This window comes from Penicillium psychrofluorescens (genome assembly GCF_964197705.1).
Source record: "Penicillium psychrofluorescens genome assembly, chromosome: 6".
Taxonomy (NCBI): Eukaryota; Fungi; Ascomycota; class Eurotiomycetes; order Eurotiales; family Aspergillaceae; genus Penicillium; species Penicillium psychrofluorescens.
Window position 1 is genome coordinate 141,668 of NC_133444.1, and position 24,474 is coordinate 166,141.

Sequence of the window (24,474 nt, forward strand, 5' to 3'; positions counted from 1 at the left end):
TTGGGGAGTCATTGCAGACTTTCTTCTCTCCCAGACAAAGCAGATAGCCTAGAAACACTCACGGGTTTCCCAGATCGCGGATTATAAAAGCAATAACTTGTCCAGCAGCAGTCACGACAAAAACTTGGGTCAAATTGCTGTCATTGTACAGATTAGGGTAAGGTGAAAATTGTGACCAGAGCTGGAAACTTGCCCAAATATCATCATGAACACCACTAGCCAAGTCCTCCATCCCAGTTTGACATGTTGATCATCAAGGTAGGTATCTGTATGAGTGAGCACATCATTGATGTGTTCAGTGGTCGTCACGTCTTCGTCGTAAGATGTTTTGTCGTTGACAACTGCGTTTGTCTCTTTCGCTGCATCCGCGGCCATGGTGGATGAAGATACTAGGACCACTTATGAAAAAATGTGCTGGAAGGTCTGGTCAGATTGAAGATTTGGAGGAATCCTGGACAGCCCCAGCAAACGGGGGTTTATAGTTTATAAAGAACCACCGCTACAGGGTCAGAATGGCATAGACCCCGACTGCAATGAGGGACCATGTCGGCAAATGTGGTCCTCTAAATATGCCGAATCCGGTGAAGAGAGATCCCTAGAAAGCAACGACCAGTTGCGGGGCCCCGCACTAGCCCCCCTGGCCGGCATAACATGATTATTCAAAAAGGAAGAGAGAGGCTAGAGCTGAACAATGGGATTTTTTGGCGCATTTGTCCACTTGAGGGGTAAGCAGGGTGTTACCTTCCCATTGCTCACAACCTTACGATCGATGCCGACGCAAAATTGCCAACGTTAAGATTAACGCTATGCCCACAATCTCGTCTTTAACTGGAACAATCCCCTCAACACTAAGTCTACGTGGTCCTTGGAAGATATGTTTTTGTAATAGCTTTAGGTAATGCCTATAAATAGTGAACTTTCTAGTACCCTTGTCCTAATAATCTTGATCCTTGAAAGCCGGGCAAACACACGAAGAAATTACATGTATCCCTTCCTTTGGGCTAATAGATGGATTATGTCTAACTCTGTAGGAAACGCACTTTTGTTGTAACATATTGTGTGTTTAAGGAGGAATTTCAGGATCGGGCTTCATTTGAGGAGGGAATGCTGCCATCTAATTCAATTGACCATATCTTATGTTTCCAGGTATTGGACGAGGATGGCTACACAACTTAGAATCAAACAGAATCAATTGGGCACTACATGAAAAGTACTTATATAATAATAAAATGGCTCGTGGAGCCCCACAAACTTAGTCGTAATTACTTTTCGCCTCCAGCCCCTTGTAGACATAGCTGTGGTTCCCATCTCGCTGCTTGAATTCCTTAATGTGATGCCGGCTGCGCATGCGTGACCGAGTGTATTCGACGCTAGTCGGCGTTACCGGTGGAGGATTCTTACCTCGCTCCATCTCTTCTTCTGTCATAAGACCCAGCCGCAGGAGCTTGGGGCTCGGCGCCGGCAGAATCTTCGTGTCATCATTGAAAAGGGAGAAATAAATTAGACCTAGACGATCACAGTCTCTCTGGTCTTTTGGCGGAGTGTAGACACGGTGAACCGTGGCCTTAACGTAGCCCTGTAGGAGTATGACATTAATGAAGGAAGAAGACAAAGAAGTATATAAAAATATAAACTAGACAGAGGTGCCGGTCAACGTACCTTAGTGACATGCGACATGAGCTCACCAGCGTTGATGGTGACACCACCAGGGACTGGTTTCACCCACTTCCACTCACCCCCCTGCGTGAGCATCTGTAGTGCTGCTACATTCTGTGGCCAGAGCATTGTTATGCTGGATTGGTCACTATGTCCACTGATCCCAAACTTGCGCGAGGCCTCATAGTAATCATCCGGGCGAGGGGGGTGCAGCATGAAACGAAGCCAGCATTCCGAGCGCTTTTGCCATTCAATGCGTGAAGTAAAGTAGTCTTCCGGAAGCTCCAGGATGATGGCAATAAGTATGTAAAGCGGGCGTGCAATCCGTTCATACATCTTTTTCATAAACGGGGCCCATTCGCTCTTGTACGCCTTGATCAGGTCGGCATCCTTCACATCGTTCAGCGCAGGAATATCTTTGTGAAGCTCGTACTGCGATATTTGTCAGCGCTGAGGACTAATTCAATGCGTTTTTTGTTATTTTTCTACGTTGATGTGTGATACATACAGTCTCCACAGACTCTTTCCATCCGCTGTCTCCCAGCGCCCGAGTCGGCTCACGGTACCCCCAGTTCAGATCGTTACCAAGATCAATGGGAACCTTGACTTTCTCCTCCATGGGAAGCTTGAAAAATGCGTTTCCAATGGCCAGCATTCGCTTGACCTCCTCATCGGGGATACCATGTCCGGTCACAATCCAGAATCCTACATTGCAAATAGTGTCTTCAAGTTGTGCAGCCAGCCGCTGCTTCTCACCAGGCTCGTCAAAGTGGGAAACATCAATAGTGACCAGGGGTGCCCAGTCAAGATTTTCCTTGGTTGGAGGTGGCCGCTCGTATGGAGGTATTTCATATGTAGGCCCGATGGAGCCCATTTTCTTTTCTATGAATATATTGACGAGTTGAAAAAAGATATTGTGTACTAACTTCAGAGACTGAGGAGGAACCCTGGCCAGTTTTTTTGCGTGATATAGTCGTATTACCTCGTCACAATTGTCATCCTTCTTTTGCGCTCTTATTTATATCACCGCCGGACTGACGTTGTAGGAGCTGGCCGGCAGTTTAATATGGTCGAAAATGCCGGAACAACTCAATTGAACTCACGAGATCAAGGGATGGTAAGACTTGTGTGGGGCAAGAAACATTAATAATAGCTTGAAACCGTGCCTATAGCGGTCCTTGCCGTTTGTAGGAACACTGTCTCTGGGAAAACCCCGACCTCAAAGGCACCACCATCTACCCCTCACCAATGACGGTATCCGATTGATCCAAATTGCATCTATTGCGCTGAGTGGAACTGATCACCGAGCAATATTAAATGAATCTAGCGCTGCAGGCACGGTCCGTCCATATCGGTAGTTAACACTCCATTTCGCTGCCGACCTCGCAGCGAACACCGCTCTACTGGACTGGACGGACCAGGGTTAAACCACAGTCCCATTCGACTTTTGTTGCTATTAGTAATGTTTAAATTCAATAACTATTGGAGTTTTGAGCTACAGGATTCGTGTTTCTTTACTCGAAAGTGCCATCTGTTTTTTGAGACAGTGTAGCCCACGGATAAGTCGGCATTTTTAACCAGGCTGTCGGGCTCATTGAAGAGGATTTCGATTCATATTCATTCTGCAAACTATTGTGAGGGAAATCCACTAATTTATTAAGCTTCAAATGTGGGGCTAGTTAACTACCGCAGGCCTTCTTCGATGGAAACTTGGTGGGGCACGAGGGGTAGATGCCCCGGACTTACCCCAGAAAGTGCCCACAGACTTGATCGCGTTAGAATGCGAATGATCAAAGCTAGTCTCTCTAAGAAATAAATCCTCTAGATTCTTTCCGACACAGGAATCATCATCTCTGGTTGCACACTATGTAGAATCCTTCAGCGCCTAACATCTAGCTTTGCCTCAACCACTCTACGAAGTTAGAGCAGCATGTCTAGATCAATTTCGCTGAAGTAAATCAATATTAATAAGATGGCATTGGTATAGCTAACTTATAGTTAGAGGGTAACGGTTGAGTCATCTGATTTTAGCGTAATTCATGGCTAACAACGGGCATTATTACTGTCAAGGCGTCAACACCGAGGAATATGTCGATACCTATTATGAAGAGGACATGCCGGGCCTTGGGAAACACGGGGAGTAGAACCACATCCTATGAATGAATAGACAAGGGGACTTTGATACTATTGATCACAATTAAATTTCAAAACTGACAGGTGTGATCCATCTAATTGTATCCAAAATCTAATTATGGCGCCTAACTTATGTATACAGGACGTTGTTGTATGGGAAGCAGAAAACATTATTCTGTGTTATCCAGAGAAACTCGGCGGTAATATCATCTGCTCCAAGAAGCCTGTAGCTTCTGAACCGCGTATTCAGTAGCCCAACCCAGGTCAGCCTCGACTCCGCGGAGGATATCAACAATAATGTCGTGCTCTTCTGCATTCTCCAAGCACTGCCCAACAGCGTACAGGAGCGGAACCATGTAAATGCGTAAGCCACCCTGTGGCCGTCCTAACGCAATGCCGCAGACTTCTCGGCAGCGATATTCAACTTCTTTCGTCACTTCACGGTAGCCTTGTAATCGATCGAACGCTGTACTGGGAGCACTGACAACATCGGGCGGTCGATTGAGCAGCAACGCAATTCGCCCGAAATGATAGTGTTGCGTGGCGGCAGCACAAGCAGTCAGACCATGATACACCTCTGGAAATGGAAGACTGCTCTTTTCAAATGGCTTTGAATGATCTTTGGGGTGTTCGATGCGAATGCATGGGCGGAAAGTCTCCGGTACACCTTCAAACCATGTCTGCAAATCGAAACAGAGCTTAAGCCAAGTATCAATGTCGGCGGCTTGCGTTTCGGGAGATTCGGGGTGCGGAGACCCAGCCCACTGCGCTAGTTGTGACTGTTTCGATCTCGCCAGAAAATTGATCACTTTGTTGAGCAGCCAAATCAAGCCATTGGCTGCCTGGTCCTCCTGGGACAAGGTGTGCACTGCAGACGTATTGATGTGAAATTTTCTATCCTGGGCCTCGATCGATATTCCTGCTGTGCGCCAGAGAAACAAATCATCTGGATCAAGATGGGTTGGAGATCGGGTAAAGTAAGAACCAATATAGTCCTGACGAGCAAAATTCCAAAACGCTGCGCGAACACCATGGCAAAATAAAGATGACGAGGTCATATGCACACGGCTAAGGGATTCAAATAGAGACTTGATGCCGGTCAATTGTCTGATTACGTCAATAGAAGAATAACCAAAAGCTCAGATGGGGATGCTCACTCATGCCATTGGTCTCCACTGGTATCCATGAGTCGATAGAACGTCAGGAGCACAACGACCGCAAGCATTTCCTCCGTCTTTCGTAACAGCGTGGCGGTAAATGGAGCATTGTTCGCCGGATCCAATCCGGATTGTGTAGAGTCAGAGTTCAGCCACCGACCAAGCGTCTCAATAGGTGACTCCAACACATCCGAACTAGATACAGACGTATAGCCGTCGGAAGTGGCCGTGTTCAGCTCAGAAACTGCCAGGTAATAGTAGTTTGCGGCTTTGAGAAACCAGTCCACCTGAGTCGAATTCGGATAGGTCTCCATGATGGCGAGACTTGTAAACACACCACTACCTGCAGGCAATTTGGCCCCTTTAACCTGTCCTAAGTGCTTGGCTGCCAAAGCTGCAATTGCGTATTTGAGAGATTGGTTGTTGATAGCTCGGATCGGCACGTACACAGCAAAGAACTTTCCACTGTCCGAGAGGTCCAGCCTTATGAAAGGTTAGTCATTCTCTCGGAGAGGGAGACGAAATCAATTACCAAGGACCCAGCACGTCAGAAAAATGTCGAATAAGAAAGGCAGTCTCATGCTCAGTGCCAGTCATAAGCTCCGAAAAGATGTCTTGGAACTCTTCTTTCTCATTCCGCTGTGACAAGCTCTCTGAAGCCACGAGTCGTGTGAAATCAGGACGATTAGGAGGGGAATGTTCACTTATCAAGGCACCCGTAGAGGCGTTTGGTGAGGCCAAGCTACAGATAGTGCTTCTTGTCGATCCGCCGCCTTCACCTCCAAAAGCCGGAATACTGGAGTACATTGACTGAGCGGCGCCTGGTGTCATCGTGGGACCAGACATGTCCGTGTCCAAAGGACTAGTTTGTGAATCTGGTTTCGCTTCTTCCGTCTTCAAATGCAAGGTCGAGCTATCCTTCGGCATTTCCTGTGCCTGCGTATTCCCCTGCTCATCTGCCTCCGAATGCTGGTTCTGATTAGTATGATTCACAGTCGCCTGAGAAGATAAGAACCTATTTGATCCTTCGTTACTTACTTTACTTGCCGCGGATCCGTTGACATTTTTGGGGTGGGATTCCTGGTATGGAGCATACCGGCGTCTGACTGAAGCTCCTTGGTCGATGAATTTGCGCATTTGGACATATCCCGGGCAGTTCACGCCGGCGGCGATGCACCGCTGGCAGCTAGGACGAGTCTCATCGCACTGGGTGGCGAATTAATAAAAGATATGAAAATTTGTTATCGATGTACCAACCTTCAGATGTCTCTTCTTACATCGCTCGCAAGCCTTGTTTGATGGTACCCCAGCCATCGTGCTGATTTTCTGTCCGGCGGGTGAAGTGTTGAGGTCACCGGAGTCGACCTCCGGCCTATGTCTTTAATGACAACGCACCCAATCCCAGCAAGCATATCACGAGTGTTTCATTTTGCACAGTTCCAGCATGAGAGAGTTGCACACTATATTCGCGAACCAAATAGAGATGCCGGTATGTAGACCGAGCAAGAAGGAACGGAATTGAATGTGCAGGGATGAAGACTAGCTCAGGGACTGACCGCCCGGCAGAATGCCATCATCGCCCGATCGGTGGTCGATCATCACAGCAGCCACTAAAATGCTTCGGTCTTCACATCGTCCGGACACAAATAAAGTTAGAAATGAACAAACAAGGCGGGACTATGATGCCTCCAGGTATCAGTAGGCACAGAGCCACACATATCATGACTCGATCAGGGTGTTCATTTCAGGTGCTTGGACGATCTGGAACGGCAATTCGGGCGTCAACTGAGCTTGACGATGAAAGAAACCGAATCACAACGTACGTTGCTTCCCGAGATGGCGGAACTCCACGAGGAGGCTTCTAGACTGCGGACCGAGAACACTCAAATGAGAACGGATCTCGGTGCAGCAATGCCCTTAAATAGCCTAGCTTCTCTAGTTCATCAGCCCTCTCGCCCAAGAGGACCGTCAGCAGACATGAGCGGCAGATCTTGGGACAGCATTGCCCTTGATCTCGGGGCGGATGTTTTGAACGGCAAAATAGACGAAAACTCCGACAGCACATTGACGCCGGTAACGCTCATGCATCTGCCGCTTTTGGCTAAATCAAGCTTTTCCAGACAACCTGTGAGGTCCGCGCAACAATCCTAAACGACGAGTTTCCAACCGAACTATTATTGGCCCGATTGTCATTTATTTGCGCCGGTCTGACTCCGGGTAAATTAGATCAACTACTACACTAGCAGAGGGTTACATGATAGATGCGGAGACAGCTCCACCTGCTCAGATTTCCCCGCGACCTAGGAGTTGTTGATTCGCCATAAACACATAAGGATCGGCGCAATCAGGCACCTCGGCGAAATTTCCGGTGGTCGCTTTACTCCGAACCCTGCTAGGAATCCTGTTTGGGCATCTCCGTTGCACATCCTGTAGTCTTTGCTTGCTCCACGACTGTGCGCCATGTAGGGGAAAGCAGCGGTGCCTACCGTTGGTTGAGGAGGACAAGGGGACGCTAGAGTTATCGTGCCGCACCGCAGCCTTACTACTCAGAGCCACCAATACGACATGACGTGAAAGCCCGCTGGTGTTGTTTGTCTAGTCCAATAGGTGTGTCTCCCTGTCGATCGTCGGTGGAATGCTGCCCCGCGACTTTTCGCGACTCATTAGTTAAATAGTTAAATAAAGCTCAAGCCCCATTCTGGAAAACGAATTGTGCTTGTTCACGAATACGGAAGCTGCGAGGCTCACCCTGAACCTGCCTCTGCTCCTCAATTGACACCGTCCTGTCCAGTGTCTGAGCTCATCATGCGATCGCTGTTTCAGCCCCAGTCAACGCCCCTGAGCGCTATTGCAGCTACCCTGTATGCCTCGGTCGCTCTGAACGTGCCGGGGGTATCTGCAAAGCGTTCTGACGTTCTGAATTATGTTGATCCCTTTATTGGGACGGCCAATGGAGGTGCGATTCGATGAGGAGAAAGCTGCGTCGGTCTCAAACTAATTTTGAACAATCGAGCCAGGCCACGTCTTTGCCGGAGCGAATCTGCCTTTTGGTTCGTAGCCCAAGAAACTGCTTAACAGATTGGCAGAACTGACCAGAATTAGGCATGGCCAAGGCTGTGGCAGATACCATTGGTGAGAACCAAGCCGGATTTGCATGGGACGACCAATACGTTTATGGATTCTCGCACATGCATGACTCGGGCACGGGAGGTGTAGGTTTTCCAGCTGTTCGACTGTGATCCATTCAACTCTCTGACTCGTACAACCAGTCGCCATCACTGGGCAACTTCCCGATCTTCCCTCAGGCAAGCTGCCCCAATGACGACATCAACCAATGCAAGTGGCAGATGAACGACAGAGCGACAGCTTGGTCGAACTCATCAGATGGGGCCCAGGCGCGTCCAGGATATTTCAGCATTGATTTGGAGAATGGGATTCAAGCCGAGATGACCACGACCAACCGATCCGCCCTATATCGGTTCACTTTCGATGGCACGTCGTCTGAGTCGCTCAGCCCCGTAATTCTGGTGGATCTGATGGATTTGCCGCAGTCACGCCAGAACGGAACTGCCCTGGTCGACCCATCGACGGGACGGCTTACGGGCAATGGCACCTTTAGCCCCAGCTTTGGTATCGGCACTTACGACATGCACTTTTGCGCGGACTTCAGAGGAGCTGATGTTCGCAACAGTGGTGTCTGGGTGCAGAATCGAGCAAATTTCACCCGAAAATCAGTTTCGCTTACTCCGGACGGAACTAACACGCCGGCCACTCTCTCCGCGGGTACATTCGTCCAGTTCAACAGCCCTAAAGATAACACCATTCTGGCTCGCGTCGGTGTGAGTTTCATGAGCGTTGACCAGGCTTGTGCCAATGCTGAAAAGGAGCAACCGAACTTTGATTTTGAAGGCACTGTATCGGCCGCCGAAGCTGCTTGGCGGGAGAAGCTGAATGTCGTGACTGTGGATGCGGAAGGAGTGTCCTCTGATCTTCAGACCGTTTTCTGGAGTGGGGCGTACCGGGCTATGATCAGCCCGCAGGATTATACAGGCGAGAATCCTCTATGGCAGAGTACCGAGCCGTACTACGACAGCTACTATTGGTGAGATATGTCCGCAATAAACTAGCATATGAAGCTAACACGAGCACTTTCAGCATCTGGGACTCTTTCCGCAGTATCCATCCGCTCCTAACTCTACTGGACCCTGTCTCGCAATCCCGAATGATGCGCAGTCTGGTTGATACCTACCGACATGAGGGCTACCTTCCCGACTGCCGCATGTCGCTTTGCAAGGGCTTCACTCAAGGCGGATCAAATGCAGATGTCCTTTTGGCAGAGGCCTATCTGAAGAAGGTCCAGGATATTGACTGGGACACTGCTTATGAGGCCGTGGTCAAAGACGCCGAGGTGGAGCCTGCGAACTGGAACGTGGAGGGACGCGGTGGTCTTCACAGCTGGAAGAACCTGGGTTACATTCCCACCGACGACTACGACCCGTACGGCGTGGGTACGCACACTCGCAGTATCTCTCGTACCGTGGAATACGCCTACAACGATTTTTGCATCTCTGAGATGGCCAAGGGCTTGGGCCATCACGCTGACTACGAGAAGTATACGGTCCGGTCTGGTAACTGGGCCCATATGTTCAACGCCGCCCAGACTTCCAGCATCAATGGAAGCAACACCGGCTTCACCGGATTCTTGCAGCCCAAGTATACGAATGGTACTTGGGGCTACCAGGATCCGATCTTCTGCAGTCCGTTACTCGACTTTGACTCGTGCTACCTGAATCCCGATGGACATGAGACCTACGAGGGCAGCGCCTTCCTCTACACCTTGTATGTTTATGGCTTCCCCATTCCCCATTTTGCAATCAGCTCATTGACCTGTCTCCGGTTAGTTACGCACCCCATGACATGGGATCGCTTATCACGGCCCTCGGAGGTGCCAAATCCTTCACGAAACGGCTGACCTACTTCCATGAGTCCGGGCTGCTCTATGTAGGCGACGAGCAGGCGTTCTTGACCGTCTTCCAGTTCCACTACTCCGGACGCCCCGCCCTTTCTGCGGAGCGCAGCCACTACTACATTCCCTCACAGTTCAACACCACCGTGGCCGGTATTGCAGGCAACGATGATAGCGGGGCTATGGGGTCGTTCATCGTGCTCAGCATGATGGGTCTCTGGCCTGTGCCTGGACAGGATGTGTACCTCATCACGCCACCGTATTTCAAGGAGATTAGCATCCGTCACACTGTGACCGGCAATGTGGCGACGATCCGCAACATCAACTTCGACCCCAGCTACAAGAACATCTACATCCAGAGTGCTAAGAGGGACGGCAAGCCCTGGACTAAGAACTGGATCAGCCATGACTTCTTCCTTGATGGCGGCGTCCTTGAGCTCGAACTAGGCTCGAGCGAGAGCACGTGGGGTACGCATGTCAAGGACCTGCCCCCGAGTCTGGGCGATTATTCCTCGTGAGAACGGATGTTGTAGCGGTACAGTGATTAAGTTCTATAGGTTTTTATCCAATAGTAAACCTTGGGAAATTTGATCGGTGAATCAGCTCCGGGTTGTGTAGTTATTAGCAGATGATTATGGTGGGTCCTTACTGTAAAAACATGGGACGAGGGGCAATCTCATTTTGTTTTTCTTCCAGGGGGGAAAAGGCAATCCTTTCCTTCGGAGGGATTTACGGGATTGGACCCAGAGTCGAGCGAAACTCAGTTAGTAATCTAACCCACAACGCGAGCCTCACCCCGAAACACCATAGTAAATACAATATTTTCGTAACTCAATATTTCAACAACCACCAGTTAATCTTAATTGATCATTGGTATGAAGCTATCAATATGTGTAGTATAGAGCATAAATTGATTAAAATCAAAATTGAGAACTTCTTTCATTGCATTACCAAAAAAAAATTACAGATGCGCGTGGGGGGAATATATACAGTGGCACCGCAAAATTCGGTGACCCCCCCAAAGTACCGCGCTAATATTCGGTCGGCAATTAGCGTCCACACCAATCAAAAACTGCTATTAATGGGCGATATGTCCATTATGGGGAGGCGGTAAAAAGGGTACTTTTGGGGGTCACAGACTTTGCGGCGCCACAGTATCTCTGAACAACAAAGCCTCACAAATTTTCCAAACGTCTTAAATAGGCTAGATAGGCTAGATATGGTCTAGATACTATGATGATACTGTATAGTCCTAAACTAAGCTAGCGTTGTTGAGAAACCGAGATGTAATTTATCCCATTTACTATGGTGTTTTTGAGTGCGGCACTCGCTTGGATGGGGGGCTCGGTTGTGGATTGTGTGAACCGGAGATTCGGCCAGGATCAGCCACCTACCGCATTTCTGCCTATTTCGGCGGCGAAAGTGAACCGCTTTGGATTTGAGCCAAGCCTCCGACCACTTACGGTCAGTCTGGCGTTACCTCTAGCGGGTTCTGGCGGTAGTAGCACTCCACCCCCAACTTCTAGAGACACCCTTCCCAGAAACGAAAACTGTAATTCGCCAGTAGAAAACAACGGACTTGGCTGGACGCAAAATGTATAAAGCGGGCCTTGGGTGCACTTATCCCCGCACCTTTTTCTCTTTTTCCCTGGAAACTTTTTTTTTTTTTTGTTGAGCATCAGATTCCTCCCAGTCAGCCCGTATGTACCCAGGCCCATCGGCGATATCGTATGCAACCCATGTTACCCTAGTGCGGCCCTCCACAAAGCAATCATCCTAGCCTCCATTATCGACTCTCCCATTTTTCCCCGTGCAGCAGTCGTCCACGCAGCAGTCGCCCGCGCAGCAATCGCCCACGCAGTAATCGCCCCCGCAGCAATCGCCCCCGCAGCAATCGCCGATCGGAGCCTCTCCCAGATGGAGAACAAGCCAAAATATGACGACGTCGACGATGTCAAAGATGTGCCCGATGCGCCTGTCCAGGGCCAACTCCAAACAGTTAATGGTCTCCACAGGCGACTTGAAAATAGGCATATCCAACTCATAGCCATTGGTGGGTCGATTGGCACCGGATTGTTTATCACTATAGGAAATGGACTCGCTGCTGGTGGACCCGCCAGCTTATTCATCTCCTATGTTGCGTACTGCCTTGTGCTCGGCTGTGTGAATAATTGCATAGCTGAAATGATTGTTCTTCATCCTATGCCCGGGGGGTTCATTCGCCTGGCTGGAAAATGGGTCGACGACGCGCTCGGCTTTATGGTTGGGTGGAACTTTTTCATCTATGAAGCGCTGATGATCCCTTTCGAAATAACAGCTATCAACCTCATCCTGAGCTATTGGAGAGACGATATTCCTGTTGCTGCAGTTTGTATAGCTTGCATCGTTCTTTATGGGTACGAAGTCCCCCCTCTCTTCCTCATCTCTGATCTACCGAGGATTGTGTCCATTCTCTCAATTTTCCCATGAACCGACAAAATTTGCCTTACTAGAAGTCTAGAAGCTCACATAGAACAGGCTTCTTAACCTTCTTGCCGTATCTGCGTATGGGGAAGCCGAATTCTGGCTTTCGTCGGGGAAGGTCCTTCTGATCTTTGTCACGTTCTTTTTCACATTCGTCACCATGGTCGGTGGTAATCCACAACACGATGCATATGGATTCCGGTACTGGAATAATCCAGGTCCTTTCGCTGAAGATCGGGCTTCTGGTAGCCTCGGTCGATTTGAAGGCTTTCTGGCTACAGTATGGTCTGCCGCTTTCATCATCGTCGGCCCTGAGTATATCTCCATGGCAGCAGCAGAAGCCAAGCGTCCTAGCATTTACATCAAGGCTGCATTCAAGACTATCTACTGGCGATTTGCACTGTTCTTTATGCTCAGCGCTCTCTGCATTGGGATCGTTGTGCCTTGGAACGACCCCACTCTTCAAGCGATTCTGGCTGGAGAAAGCAGCAAGAAAGGAGGCGGTGCTTCTCCCTACCTTATCGCTATGTCTAACATGAAGATCGATGTTCTTCCTCACATCGTCAATGCTCTTCTTGTCACTTCTGTCTTCTCTGCGGGCAATGCTTTGACATACTGCGCCACCCGCTCTCTCTATGGTCTCGCACTCGATGGACGCGCCCCCAAAGTCCTGGCCAAGACAGCAAGGGGCATTCCTATCTATGCTTTCGGGGTGGTCATGTGTTTCCCCTTTCTTTCGCTCCTGCAGATTTCGAATACCACCTCGCTGGTCCTAACATGGCTTATCGACCTAACCACTGCCGGCGCCCTTATCGACTATCTTGTGATGTGCATCACTTACATCAGATTCCATAAAGCCTGCAAGCGCCAGGGCGTCGACCGAGGGAGCTTTCCGTATACCGGTTATTTTCAACCTTATTGTGCATGGATTGGCCTCGTTGCCATGGTCATCATCTTACTATTCTATGGGTACTCGGCATTCGATCCTTGGAGCGTCACAGGCTTTTTCCAAAATTATACCATGCAAATTGTCGCCCCTATCCTGTACTTTGGGTGGAAATTGGCGCACCGGACCAAAATTTTGAAACCTGAAGAACTCGACCTAGTTTGGGATCGCCCGCTTATTGACGCCTACGAGACCTGTTTGGTGGACAAACCTGTGGGTTTCTGGACTGATATCGCTCAATTATTCCGCCTGAGACGACAAAAGTCTACGAAGGACGTGAGCGAATAAATAACGCACTTTCAGGGTCGCCGGTTCTGCTAGTGTGCTCTTTTTCACAGGTGAAAAATGTATCTTTATTTTCAGAGGAATGATGTCGACTCGATTATGAATATATGTACTATTTGGCTTTCGTATAATGTATCTCCCCTAAATTATTGAGAAACAGGTTGACTAGCTCAGATTTGTATGTCCCTTGTATCCTGACAAGGCGATATAACATCACTGGTAACTAGCACAGGCAAGGAACCTACAATTATAGAATTTATGAACCGGTTGCCTAGGGTAGAATGAGCGATATAGACCACGATTATGATCATTAGAAATCAATTCTATAATGCCTATGGATCAATAGCAGAACTTGCTTATGTTTAAGGAAGCGTGTATCCACCGTCAATAACAATGTTGGCACCGGTCATATAGCTGGATGCATCAGATGCACAGAAGACATACGCCTGTTTCTTTTGTCAGCAAATGCTTCCTGAAAACTGTTTCAAACGAAAAACTCACGCCCTTCAGCTCATAGCACTCAGCCATTCTCTTTGCGGGAATCATGCTGAACCACTTCTCCCGCCACTCTTGGGGGTGGATGTCCAGAATCTCGGTTGCGATGAATCCGGGCGAAATGCAATTGACGCGACAGAAATCAACCCATTCCACCGAAAGGCACTTGGCTAGCTGGACAACACCTGCTTTGGAAGCGTTGTACTATTTACAGTTAGCGAATACCCCAGCAATGAGTAGAATTTAACTTACCGCAGCCTGCTTCTGAGGGACATTCACCAGCGTCGCGCTGACAGACGCAGTAAAAATAACATTTCCATGGCCCTGCGTCTTAAAGATGCGCGCCGCAGCTTGGGCAGTGTAGAAGGCTCCATCAAGATTGACTTTCATGATATCGCTCCACTGCTCCGTTGTGTAGTCTTCGGCCGAGACGCACGAAGTGATTCCGGAGTTAACGACAATGATATCAATCTTTCCAAAATCCTTGGAGACTTGCTGCACGGCTGCTTCGATCTCTGACTGAACACCTACATTTGCCTGGTACGCAGCTGCGCGAACATTGTTCGCAGACGCGATCTCGGCCGCGGTCGCGTCTGCGGTCTTGGACGAGTTGTAGATCAAGGCTACCTGCATCTTGTTAGTCCCGCATGTCACGCTTTCTTAGATAGCTATGTGGCTTACGTGGGCACCTGCTTCAGCGAGCGCTCTGGACACCTCGAGGCCGATTCCACGGGCACCTCCTGATAATGACTGTCAGTTCGACGTTGGAACTCGCGGGACTCTAGCATACCGGTCACGGCGGCAACCTTGCCGGTAAGGTCGAACGCCTTCATGACATGCTGGTTCTGGGGCTGGGCGAGGACCATATTGATGAGAATATATCGGAGTATAGAAGGTTGTTGGTTCTATCTTTCTCTCTGTTCCCTTTTCACTTCTTCCCCCCGCGCTCGCACCAACTCCGAGCGGATGGGGTGTTCCCGGCGGGCTCCACCACGGACGATGTGGCACATGATGTATACTCCGGAATAGAGAGCTCCGTTAAACATAGAACAGTATACGTGTATTTCGACACCACCCTCAAGGCTTACAAGATGGATCATTGCAGCTCTGCATTTCATGCTCCGAGTGTGGTTCTCTAAATTGACTATTTACAAAGCAATGGGACTCATTTGCAACTCACTGCACGACGAAGCTGGTCGTGTGATTCTTGTACAGCACACTCGAATCCAAGACATCACCCGTAGAGGATCGGATGAAGGTAACCTGTAAATGCTTTTGGTCCACGAAGTTCAATGTGGCGTAGCTGTAATCATCTCCATAGGCAAAGGCCGTGTAGGAGGGCTCACTTCCTGGTGAATCCAGCCCCTCGATGTTGCCGGCGCCTCCAGCAACAATGTACATGGGTGCCGAGGGGTTGGTCATGTTGTGGGGATCCGCAATGCTGTTGTTGACCGGATAGAAGCGCTGCGAGTTGTGCACATGGCCGAAAACGCCCACATCCACGCCGTATTTATAGAAAAGCGACTCAAAGGCATCTTGACATGGCGCGCAGCCGTTGTCCGAGCCAGTCGAGTACCATGGTCGGTGTCCGGCGACCACGAGCCACGGCGTCACGGACCGGTCGACACTGGCCAGGTCGGCAGCCAGGAAGTCGAGCTGCTGGTGTGGAGCCCCAAAAGGTCCACCATCAAGTCCAGCTGAGCCATCCTGGCCATCTGGCGCCGACGGGAAATCGGTTTCGGTGTCGATCATGACGATGTGGGCCATGCCGTATTCGAAAGAGTACCAGAAAGGCGGATTGGCGAGGGACTGCGCTTTCTGGGCGAGGGTTTGAGCCTTTGTGCTGGATGAAGAGGACCCAAACGCAGTAGGCATGGTGTCGTGGAAGCGATGCATGAAGTCGGTGAAGTTACGCTGGCCCTCGGGGCAAAGGCCCGTAGTATAGTCAATTTCCTCGCAGTCGGCCTCGTGGTTCCCGGGGCTGGCCATGTAGAGTTTGCGGCCGGAAATAGGAGCCAGCTGTTCCGCATAGAACTGTTCCAGGATAGCCTGGTACGCATCCTTCTCATCGAGCAGATTCTGGGGTTTGAGATACCAATCGTCGGCATAAGCAAAGTCCCCGGGATGGATCACAAATTCATAGCTGTTGACCGTTTCCGCCAAGCGTTGAATGGTGGTGTGGTTCAGAGAGGGAGCGACGGCCGGGGGGGTGTCTCTTTTGTTCACAGTATACCCATTCGCACCCTGGACGCCCAGGTCGATAACGACGCTCACGTTGAATGGCGTTGGATCACCCGGAGTCCGGGGACTGAAAAAGTGGCCAACGCTTGAGTTGGTCGACACGATCTTGTAGTAGTACGTCGTCGCGGGTGCAAGGCCCGTCAGTGTCACCACGTTGGACCAAGTGCGCGAGGTCGCATAGGTGGTGGAGGCGGACGAGGAGCATCGCACGTTAGACAAGTCGTTTTCGGTGGTGCCATAGCTCACACAGGTGTGGTTCAACGGAGCATATGTGTTCCAGGCGACCGATACCTCTGAGGAAGGGTCAGTACCAATCAAGTGGAAACTCGGCACAATGGCGCTCACCATTGGGGCCGTGGATAGCCAGGCGTTGCTGAGACGGGGTGGTGAGGTCCTTGGGGATGGGCGGATAATCATAAGCCAGCACGCCGCCGGCGAGGGCCAGGATGGGGAGCGAAACGGAGTACTTCATGATCCTGCAAGATGCCTGAACCTTCCAGTGCGGGAATGGGCAGTCGGTCGTAATATGTACCAAATCACTCGCCGGGTAAATCCCGTGTCGGCGACGATTCATACTCCGGCATCAACAATCGGGCCTATCAGCGAGAGCGCAAGACCCATGAGGGAATTGCGTTGGCACGTGTCCCCCGCGGTGAAACAATCATTGGTGCGGGTCGCTGATCTTTAACTGTTCCTGTGCGAATCGCCGGACGGCCGCCGGAGATGACTATACAGATCGGACCCTTAGTCATTGAAGAAACAACAATCCGATCGGTAGGTAAGCTCTCCATCCGATTCTTCATCTTCAAGCATCGATGTTAAGTAACCGACCGACACTCTGAATACGACCGCCTCGCCAGTCTTCGCAAGTTCGGGTGTTCGACAGACCGCTTCTCATTACTATACTGTAACGAGGCCGACAGGGTCGCCACGCGTTGGCAGACACTCGAAAATGCCGTAGAGACCACCTGCATGCGCGCTACCCAGGATCAAAAAGCAGGGGTCTGGGAACTGGTAGTGCACCCAGTCAAAGCAAGCCCAATTTACACGTGTCGTCGAACTGTCCAGGCACGAAACCAGCTCTATTCCCGACAACGCCGCAACTCTCCCAGGGATTTCGTTGTCTGCTCAATGGGGGTCAGCGGCCATCTGACTTCCACGAGGAGATTTTGACTAGCATTGTCTCCAAGGCGGGCGACTTTGAACAGGTTCGTTTGCCCATTCATGGTCATCGGGTTCCAGAGTCCTTCCAGCGTGGTTTTGTCGAAGCGTATGGCTGTCTATCTATACCAGCCCCGGGCCAAGATGACCACATACTTCAGTATGACTCTTGAGACCGACCCCGCCAGCCGAATGTCGTGTGACTTTCAAGTTGACGACGGCACAGTCGGGACTCATTATCTGCTCTCGGGAAAGAAGGGTAAGTTACTGGCGGAGGGCTGGCGAGAGGCTGTGACGAATGCTATAATAAATGGAGTCTGGAAGAGAGATCATGGAGTCTCCATCACGACAGGGGAACATACCGTCCCTGTCCGGTCAAATCACTCGAATCTTGTGTTGGAAAAGATCATTCTGGGTCTGGTCGGCATTTGGAAATGCTACCGTGGACCGCCACCAAGTGTCTGTATTATAGGCCAAACTTTCTACAATGGATGACTATAAACACCCAGTAGTGGTGTGACTCGTTCAAGCACTATCCACGCACTACTAAACGGAGTAGATCGTCCCGGAGTGGATTATCCGCGTCGTGCGGGGAAGAAAGAAGACAATACGATAAAGACGAAGTAAAGGTTAAATAGCTAACTTCATCCACCACCATTTTCGCTATCATATACATGTTCAAACAACATGAGTGTACAAAAACAGGGTCCCATGTATCCGGTCTTTATTAACGACCAGCCAGGAAACAAACCGCTCATTCGTACTCCGCGCCGTCAAGGACGTCGTCTTCGAAGACCGTAGCGTGCCCCCACTGAAAGACCCATGGGATGTGCGCATTCACGTTGCGCAGACAGGTATTTGTGGCAGTGACGTCCATTACTGGCAGCGAGGACGGATCGGAGGTAAGTAATATGTGTCGTGAGTTCTGGATAGGCGACTCAAATCGCATTTTCGCAGATTTCATTCTCCGGTCACCTATCGTACTCGGCCATGAGAGTTCTGGGACAGTTGTGGAGGTTGGTTCGGCTGTGAAGAACGTCAAAGTCGGTGATCGGGTGGCCGTTGAGCCCGGCGTGCCATGTAGACAGTACGTTCAAGAGCCAACCACCCCGTACGTGATAAAAGATCACTGACCAGCTCTAAGCTGCAACTACTGCCGCAGCGGCTCATACAATCTCTGCCCAGACACAGTTTTCGCAGCGACGCCGCCGCACGATGGAACACTGTCCAAGTACTATCGCACGCAGGCGGACTTTTGCTACCCGCTGCCGGAGCACATGGATCTCGAAGAAGGGGCACTAGTTGAGCCGGTTGCGGTGGCAGTCCAGATCACCAAGGTTGGCAAAGTGAAGCCTAACCAGACAGTCGTTGTCTTCGGGTGTGGGCCTATCGGGCTACTCTGCCAGGCTGTGAGCAAGGCGTACGCCGCGAAAAAGGTCATCGGGGTGGATATCAGCCAGTCGCGGGCTGAGTTTGCGCGCTCGTTTGGAGCGGACGGTGTGTTTGTGCCGCCGATTAAACCTGAGGATGGGGATGACAATGCATGGAGCGAGGAGGTGGCGCGGATGATGAAGAAATGGTTCGACCTTGGCGAGGGGCCTGATGTCGTGCTGGAGGCGACGGGTGCGCAGGCGTGTATCCAGACCGGAGTGCATCTCACCAAGAAGGGAGGCATGTACGTGCAGGCCGGGATGGGCAAAGAAGTGAGTTTCGACAACCCTTGCGTCGTCTATGCATATACTGAATAACAAGCAGAACGTCAACTTCCCCATCACCACGGCGTGCATTCGCGACCTGACCATCCGCGGTTCCATCCGCTACACGACGGGCTGCTATCCGACTGCCGTTGATCTGATTGCCAGCGGCAAGATCGACGTGAAGCGGCTCATCACGAACCGGTACACGTTCGAGCAGGCCGAGGACGCATTTGAGCTGGTGCGACAGGGCAAAGAGAGTGTGATCAAGGTGATCATTGGGGGTGTGGCTGATTGAAGGAATTATTTTGATTGACAGGTGCTCATTATTCTAGACATCATCACAGCACTCTTTTGGGTATATCGCACAAATTGACACAGAAAATGAATCTCGACACACCACGTTCTTGACTGGGTGCAGGAACATGGGAGGAAGACAGAGTGGTCGGTGTTCTTTTCCCCACTGCGCAGGGTTAGCGTAGCTTTTCGACTTGTCAAGAGCAAAACGCACCTCTTCTGCATCGTCATATCCAAGCCAGGCGCAATATAATTAATCTCTCCGGGAAATTCGAACCAAAACATAATGGTAGGTGATCTATGTCCAAGAGGATCATTCAATATGGAGATATGGACAATAAGGGGATCAAAATAGTAGGTACTATGGACAAGTATGCAACGAGAGGGATATCATCTATGTACTGAGAAGAGAAGGAATGGAACAGATATCAGACAGACAGCAGAAACACCATAAGCATCGCTCGCCAAAATGTTACCAATGAGAAGAAAGAAAACAGAGAATATGGGCAAACGGAGACCGGGTCATCAAGATGTAGTTTCAGTCGGCGTCGTCGCGGCCCGGCGGCCCCAGCCACTGAAGAATCCGCCAGGGGTAGCCGCAGGCTTGGCTGGCTCAGGCGGGGTCTTCTGAATGCTGCCCTGATTCGTCAAAGATCGGCCCCCGAGTAAGGAACTGCGGTTCTCCTTGCCGGGCGTGGGAGTCGACGAGCCGATCATCTTGCGCAGCGCTTCCAGCTTGCCCTTGACCTCCTCCAGCTCCTGCTGCGCGACTGCCTCGGCCGTCTTCGCGTTGACCAGCTCCAGCAGCAGTGTTTCGTCGGTTCCGGGCTGGTTATTAGTGGTGGAGAGTACACTCTGCAGTCCCAAACTACTGGACCGCTTGTTGAAGGTCGGGCTCTTCACCGAATTGGTGCGCACCAGTGTCAGCTCGCGCAGGCCCGGGGAGGTCGCTTCGCTGCTAATCTCGGAAGCGGAGGAGTACACGACGTCGGCGGGCGTGGACACCTCCGAAGTCGCGGGGCTCTTGAGAGCGCGCAGCTCCTGGTTCGTGCGCTCCAGGCGCTGTCGATCACGGTATCCGTCTTGGATCCGGCTGCGAGCTTCGCGGAGCTGTTCCTTCATGGACGCATTCTCTTGCTCAAACTCATCCATCCGTCGCGTCAGGTCCTGACGCCGACTGGCCTCGATCTGGTGCATTTCCTTCCAGTGCGCCAACTCGTCGTGGAGCTGGTGCTTCGTCTGCAAGATTTCTTCGCGCTTGGGTTCTGTCTCGAACGAGGCAAACCGAGCCTGCGCCTTGGTGATGAGATCCGTCGGTTGTACATCCGAATCCATCTCTTGGAGGTGGTTCAACATTGCCTTCGCCACCAGCTGGTCTTCCTCGCGCTCCTCTCGCTCCTGCTGTATTTCGCGAGTGAGATCTGCGTGTTGGCGCTGCAGCTCGCTGAGGGCCATGAGCAGGTCTTCGATCTGAGAGTGGAGATCGCGGTCCTTGTTGTAGGACATGTTGGATTTGACACGTGATTTCTGGCCGTCAATTGTCGCGGTCGACGAGGCCTCGGTCGGGGCCGTGCTGGCAACAGAAGCACTTTCAACGGAGTTCAGCGTCGAAGCCATGCTCTGTTTGGAGGTGGAGCGCCGAATGGTGCTCGGCGGGCGGGAAGGGGTCGGGTTGGGAGCGAGAGCTTTGATGGAGTTGTGAGAGACGGAGGAACTCGCCCATAGACGGCCGAGGAAGCGGGTGGCTGCGGCCTGCATGGAGGGGAAGGTAATGCTTGTCGGCACTCCCTGGGACTGGTTATAGCTGGCTTCGAGGGTCTGCAAACTCTCCTTGGTGACCAGGGGTGTCAGCGACACGAAGTCGTTGACGAGATCATCGGCGTTGAACGCATAGGTGTCCCACAAGCTGCGCGAGAGGAGCAGCTGCATCACATCTTCAAATTCGGTGCATGCCAGAATCTTCTTCTCATTGCGCTGCATGAGGGAGAGTGCGACACGCATCAACGTTTCAATGGCACCCTCCAGGAAGATGACATCGTAGATCCGCAGGAGCATGGGCAGCGGACAAACGACCGCAAAGAATGACAGGAACCACTGTGAAACGTAAGCCGGCTCCACGTTCAGCGCTTCCAAGTGCTCGAAGAGGGCGGGTCGGTGCCGTGCCAGGAGGTTCTGGAACTGATAGACATGGAGATGAAGCCCAGAGAGATCGGGCAGGTAGCAGGTGCGGAGATTGTAATGATCCATGAGCCTGCACAAGGATTAGCGAATGCAATATTCGGAAGAGGCAGGATATCGTACCGAACAAGAACGCAAAAGGCTTCGGCATCCGTCATGTGCATGAGCAACGGGCCCACGACAAACCCGAGGCCCTGGCAGTAGCCGATCTTGGTGTCGTAGAGGCTGAAGCACTGCAGCACGCGAGCCAGCATCTGCTGTCCCTCGCCATCGGGGTCTCGGAACATCTCGACATTGGGAAAGCTACGGCCAATGTCTTTGCCGATTAAATCATTGTACGGGCTGCTTTCGCCGGTCAATCGGTGGAATTCCTCCAGTAGCGTGGCATCACGGGCACCGGCCAGACTCGGCCACACCACGCCTCGCAGCGGCGGGGGCACACCCCCCTGGATCTTGTTCGATGTCAGGGTCGGGAGACGCTGAGCAGTCTGGGGGTAATCCGCCACCAAGGCGGCCCAGAATTCCAGCTCCGTCATGGGCGGAGGAGAGATCTGGGAGTAGCGCAGCTCCGACCGCGTTGGCTCATTGATCAGGCGTTTGATCTGGTGCAGGGACTGTGAGCGGGACTGTCTCTGGTGTTGCGAGACATTGGGGTTATTGGCCAACCCGGACTTTGGGTTAGTCGCCAAGGCATTGTTTTCTTGCTCGAGGCGAGCCAGGAGCAGGGCCGTCGACTAGAACGGCCGGTTAGCCATGCTGCCCAAATTTTGACGGAAGTTGGGGGGATGTATCACGCACATCGTCTGATCCTTCTCCCCGAGGTTCTTGTTCCTCGGTTCTGTCCAGATGCTCCCAATCCAAATCATCCAAGTCCGAATCCGAATCGGGGATGTCTTGTTCTTCTTCTTCTTCGATGGGTGGTGGGGTGTACACGGCGTTTGTGAGTAAGGTGGGACCAAGCTCCTCGTCCTCGGGACTGTGGGCCTCGGACTCGAGGGGCGCATCTTCTTCAGCAGAGGACGGGGGAATATCCAGGGAGCGCCAGTCTAGCTGGGTATGCTCGGAATTGGACTGGATATCGGACAGCGAGACGGTGACCATGGAGTCGGTGGGTTTGTGGGTGTGGGAAGCACCGGGCGACGCGGGCTCGGCGTCGTCCATCACGGCGTATAGAGCGGGTGGAATCAATTCGAGCAGTGGACAGGGGAGGATAGCAGCACGATCTTCATCGCCAGATCAGGGCCGAGGAGAGCAGGGCGTCGAGGCAGATAAATACTGGACAGGACGTTCAGTCGAGGAAAAGCATTCGAATGAGCGTTCAGGAGAACTAACGATGGAACTAACTAAACCCACCAAACTAGCCCCCTTTGGCACTTTTCTCCCCCTCCTGAACAACAACCCAGTCTCGCCCCCTGCCCGTCGATCTTAGGATTCTAATTATTACACCGACTGTTTGGCGGGAATTCGCTAACTCTCTCGGTTTTTCCTTCTTGGAACCACAGTCGCGTTGTTGTACTGGTCGTCCATGGTTGACTGGCGGATCCTCCCTCGTCGTCCTCTTCACAACACCATACTCGTCCCCACCACACCATCATAATAAATATACAGACAGGCACTACTACCTTAGGGCACCACCTCCCCCTCTCCGACTGTACTTGCCTGCAGGTACCAATACCGCCGCCAATCTGAGGCAAAAATGCTGCAACCACCGGTCTTGTCACGCTGGTACTGCAGCGGCGACTAGTGTATTTTATCCTGCATTCTAATTGGTGGTTCCCATTTTTAGTCCCTTCCATTGGCCATAAATTAGGGGTCGCGTTGGAAATTTGGTGACCCCATACGGCCCCCCCCTGGCGCCCGTTTCAGCTTGGGGATACTGTGCATTCGACGCAATGGTGGCAAGTTTCTTCCCAAAGCTGGGGCGAGGGGCAGATTCCTCATCGCGAGAGGCAAATCGGCCCACGTCATGCTAAGTACCCTTTCGGGGGTCCTCAACGGTCAAGAATGGCTTTGGAAAAGAAAGAGATCACAGCCGCGCGAAGCCCAAAAACGGGTTGGACATGGTCCATGCATTGGTGTGGTTGTATGCCAGACGCGCTAGTGGACTAGCGGCTCATCGGTTTTGTCCCAAGATGATTAATGAAAATACTATGAACGCAGGCACATCGTCAGTTCTTAATTTTCGGCCCCGAACGCTTTAAACTCATCGGATACCAAACGTCGCAATGCACGGACTCGACGGTCTATTTTTGCTCTTATCTGGGGGTGGCAATCATCATGACTGCCGGGCTTTCTCTGGGTTCGGGCTGTTCCGAGTGAGATCCTGCCCGTAAAACTAACTACAGACCCTGTTGCCACCGCACATCGCCCCGGTTCTGGGGGTGATCAAAGACATCTTACTCGGGGAAATTTCAGCCCGTGATGTCTGCATGCCGTCAGTGGACAGTGGGATGCCGTGGGGTGTTGGAGGGCATTATCAAAATCTTGCCCATGATGTCTAGATGCCGTTTTAGCTCGGTTTTAGCTCCGTCTAGATGCTCACCCGATGTCATGGCTCTCATTCAATGGTGGGGTCCGGTGAGCTGTTTCTCAGTGTTGCGCCAACGCAGTGGCTGAGTATAGATCGAGCCATGCAAGGAGAGTGCCATAGAAGCAAGCCATGCAAGCCAGGCGATCACATACCTACCTCCCCGCATAAGCCTCAACTAGCAGTCCATCGAGTCAGATCTCTCAGGCGAAACGGCAGAGCTGCCATCTCATCACGTATTACTCCTTCATTGTGATTCTAGGGATGGTGGCCTA

The 24,474-nt window shown here is 51.5% G+C and overlaps 8 protein-coding genes across 8 annotated transcripts; 3 read left to right on the plus strand and 5 right to left on the minus strand.

Annotated features, from left to right (window-relative positions):
* Nucleotides 1-1,252: 1,252 nt before the first annotated feature.
* PFLUO_LOCUS8562 (uncharacterized protein) lies at nucleotides 1,253-2,530 on the minus strand (the record flags this gene model as incomplete). The annotated part of the gene is made up of 3 exons (XM_073786308.1): nucleotides 1,253-1,576; nucleotides 1,660-2,088; nucleotides 2,165-2,530. 3 exons carry the CDS (start codon nucleotides 2,528-2,530, stop codon nucleotides 1,253-1,255), a joined length of 1,119 nt encoding a protein of 372 aa, XP_073642577.1.
* A 2,412-nt stretch (nucleotides 2,531-4,942) lies between these two features.
* Nucleotides 4,943-6,260, minus strand: PFLUO_LOCUS8563 (uncharacterized protein; the record flags this gene model as incomplete). The annotated part of the gene is made up of 4 exons (XM_073786309.1): nucleotides 4,943-5,429; nucleotides 5,479-5,915; nucleotides 5,985-6,152; nucleotides 6,204-6,260. 4 exons carry the CDS (start codon nucleotides 6,258-6,260, stop codon nucleotides 4,943-4,945), a joined length of 1,149 nt encoding a protein of 382 aa, XP_073642578.1.
* A 1,491-nt stretch (nucleotides 6,261-7,751) lies between these two features.
* PFLUO_LOCUS8564 (uncharacterized protein) lies at nucleotides 7,752-10,430 on the plus strand (the record flags this gene model as incomplete). The annotated part of the gene is made up of 6 exons (XM_073786311.1): nucleotides 7,752-7,902; nucleotides 7,964-7,996; nucleotides 8,049-8,158; nucleotides 8,216-9,048; nucleotides 9,102-9,785; nucleotides 9,848-10,430. 6 exons carry the CDS (start codon nucleotides 7,752-7,754, stop codon nucleotides 10,428-10,430), a joined length of 2,394 nt encoding a protein of 797 aa, XP_073642579.1.
* Nucleotides 10,431-12,535: 2,105 nt separating this feature from the next.
* PFLUO_LOCUS8565 (uncharacterized protein) lies at nucleotides 12,536-13,609 on the plus strand (the record flags this gene model as incomplete). The annotated part of the gene is made up of 1 exon (XM_073786312.1): nucleotides 12,536-13,609. One exon carries the CDS (start codon nucleotides 12,536-12,538, stop codon nucleotides 13,607-13,609), a length of 1,074 nt encoding a protein of 357 aa, XP_073642580.1.
* A 359-nt stretch (nucleotides 13,610-13,968) lies between these two features.
* Nucleotides 13,969-14,967, minus strand: PFLUO_LOCUS8566 (uncharacterized protein; the record flags this gene model as incomplete). Its single annotated transcript, XM_073786313.1, has 5 exons — nucleotides 13,969-14,052; nucleotides 14,108-14,305; nucleotides 14,354-14,728; nucleotides 14,783-14,841; nucleotides 14,892-14,967. 5 exons carry the CDS (start codon nucleotides 14,965-14,967, stop codon nucleotides 13,969-13,971), a joined length of 792 nt encoding a protein of 263 aa, XP_073642581.1.
* Nucleotides 14,968-15,277: 310 nt separating this feature from the next.
* On the minus strand, nucleotides 15,278-16,814 carry PFLUO_LOCUS8567 (uncharacterized protein; the record flags this gene model as incomplete). Its single annotated transcript, XM_073786314.1, has 2 exons — nucleotides 15,278-16,635; nucleotides 16,688-16,814. The coding sequence occupies 2 exons, from the start codon at nucleotides 16,812-16,814 to the stop codon at nucleotides 15,278-15,280; spliced, it is 1,485 nt and encodes a 494-aa protein (XP_073642582.1).
* Nucleotides 16,815-18,190: 1,376 nt separating this feature from the next.
* PFLUO_LOCUS8568 (uncharacterized protein) lies at nucleotides 18,191-19,495 on the plus strand (the record flags this gene model as incomplete). The annotated part of the gene is made up of 5 exons (XM_073786315.1): nucleotides 18,191-18,196; nucleotides 18,246-18,405; nucleotides 18,461-18,590; nucleotides 18,648-19,206; nucleotides 19,259-19,495. The coding sequence occupies 5 exons, from the start codon at nucleotides 18,191-18,193 to the stop codon at nucleotides 19,493-19,495; spliced, it is 1,092 nt and encodes a 363-aa protein (XP_073642583.1).
* Nucleotides 19,496-20,019: 524 nt separating this feature from the next.
* Nucleotides 20,020-22,833, minus strand: PFLUO_LOCUS8569 (uncharacterized protein; the record flags this gene model as incomplete). The annotated part of the gene is made up of 3 exons (XM_073786316.1): nucleotides 20,020-21,745; nucleotides 21,796-22,406; nucleotides 22,471-22,833. The coding sequence occupies 3 exons, from the start codon at nucleotides 22,831-22,833 to the stop codon at nucleotides 20,020-20,022; spliced, it is 2,700 nt and encodes an 899-aa protein (XP_073642584.1).
* Nucleotides 22,834-24,474: the final 1,641 nt, after the last annotated feature.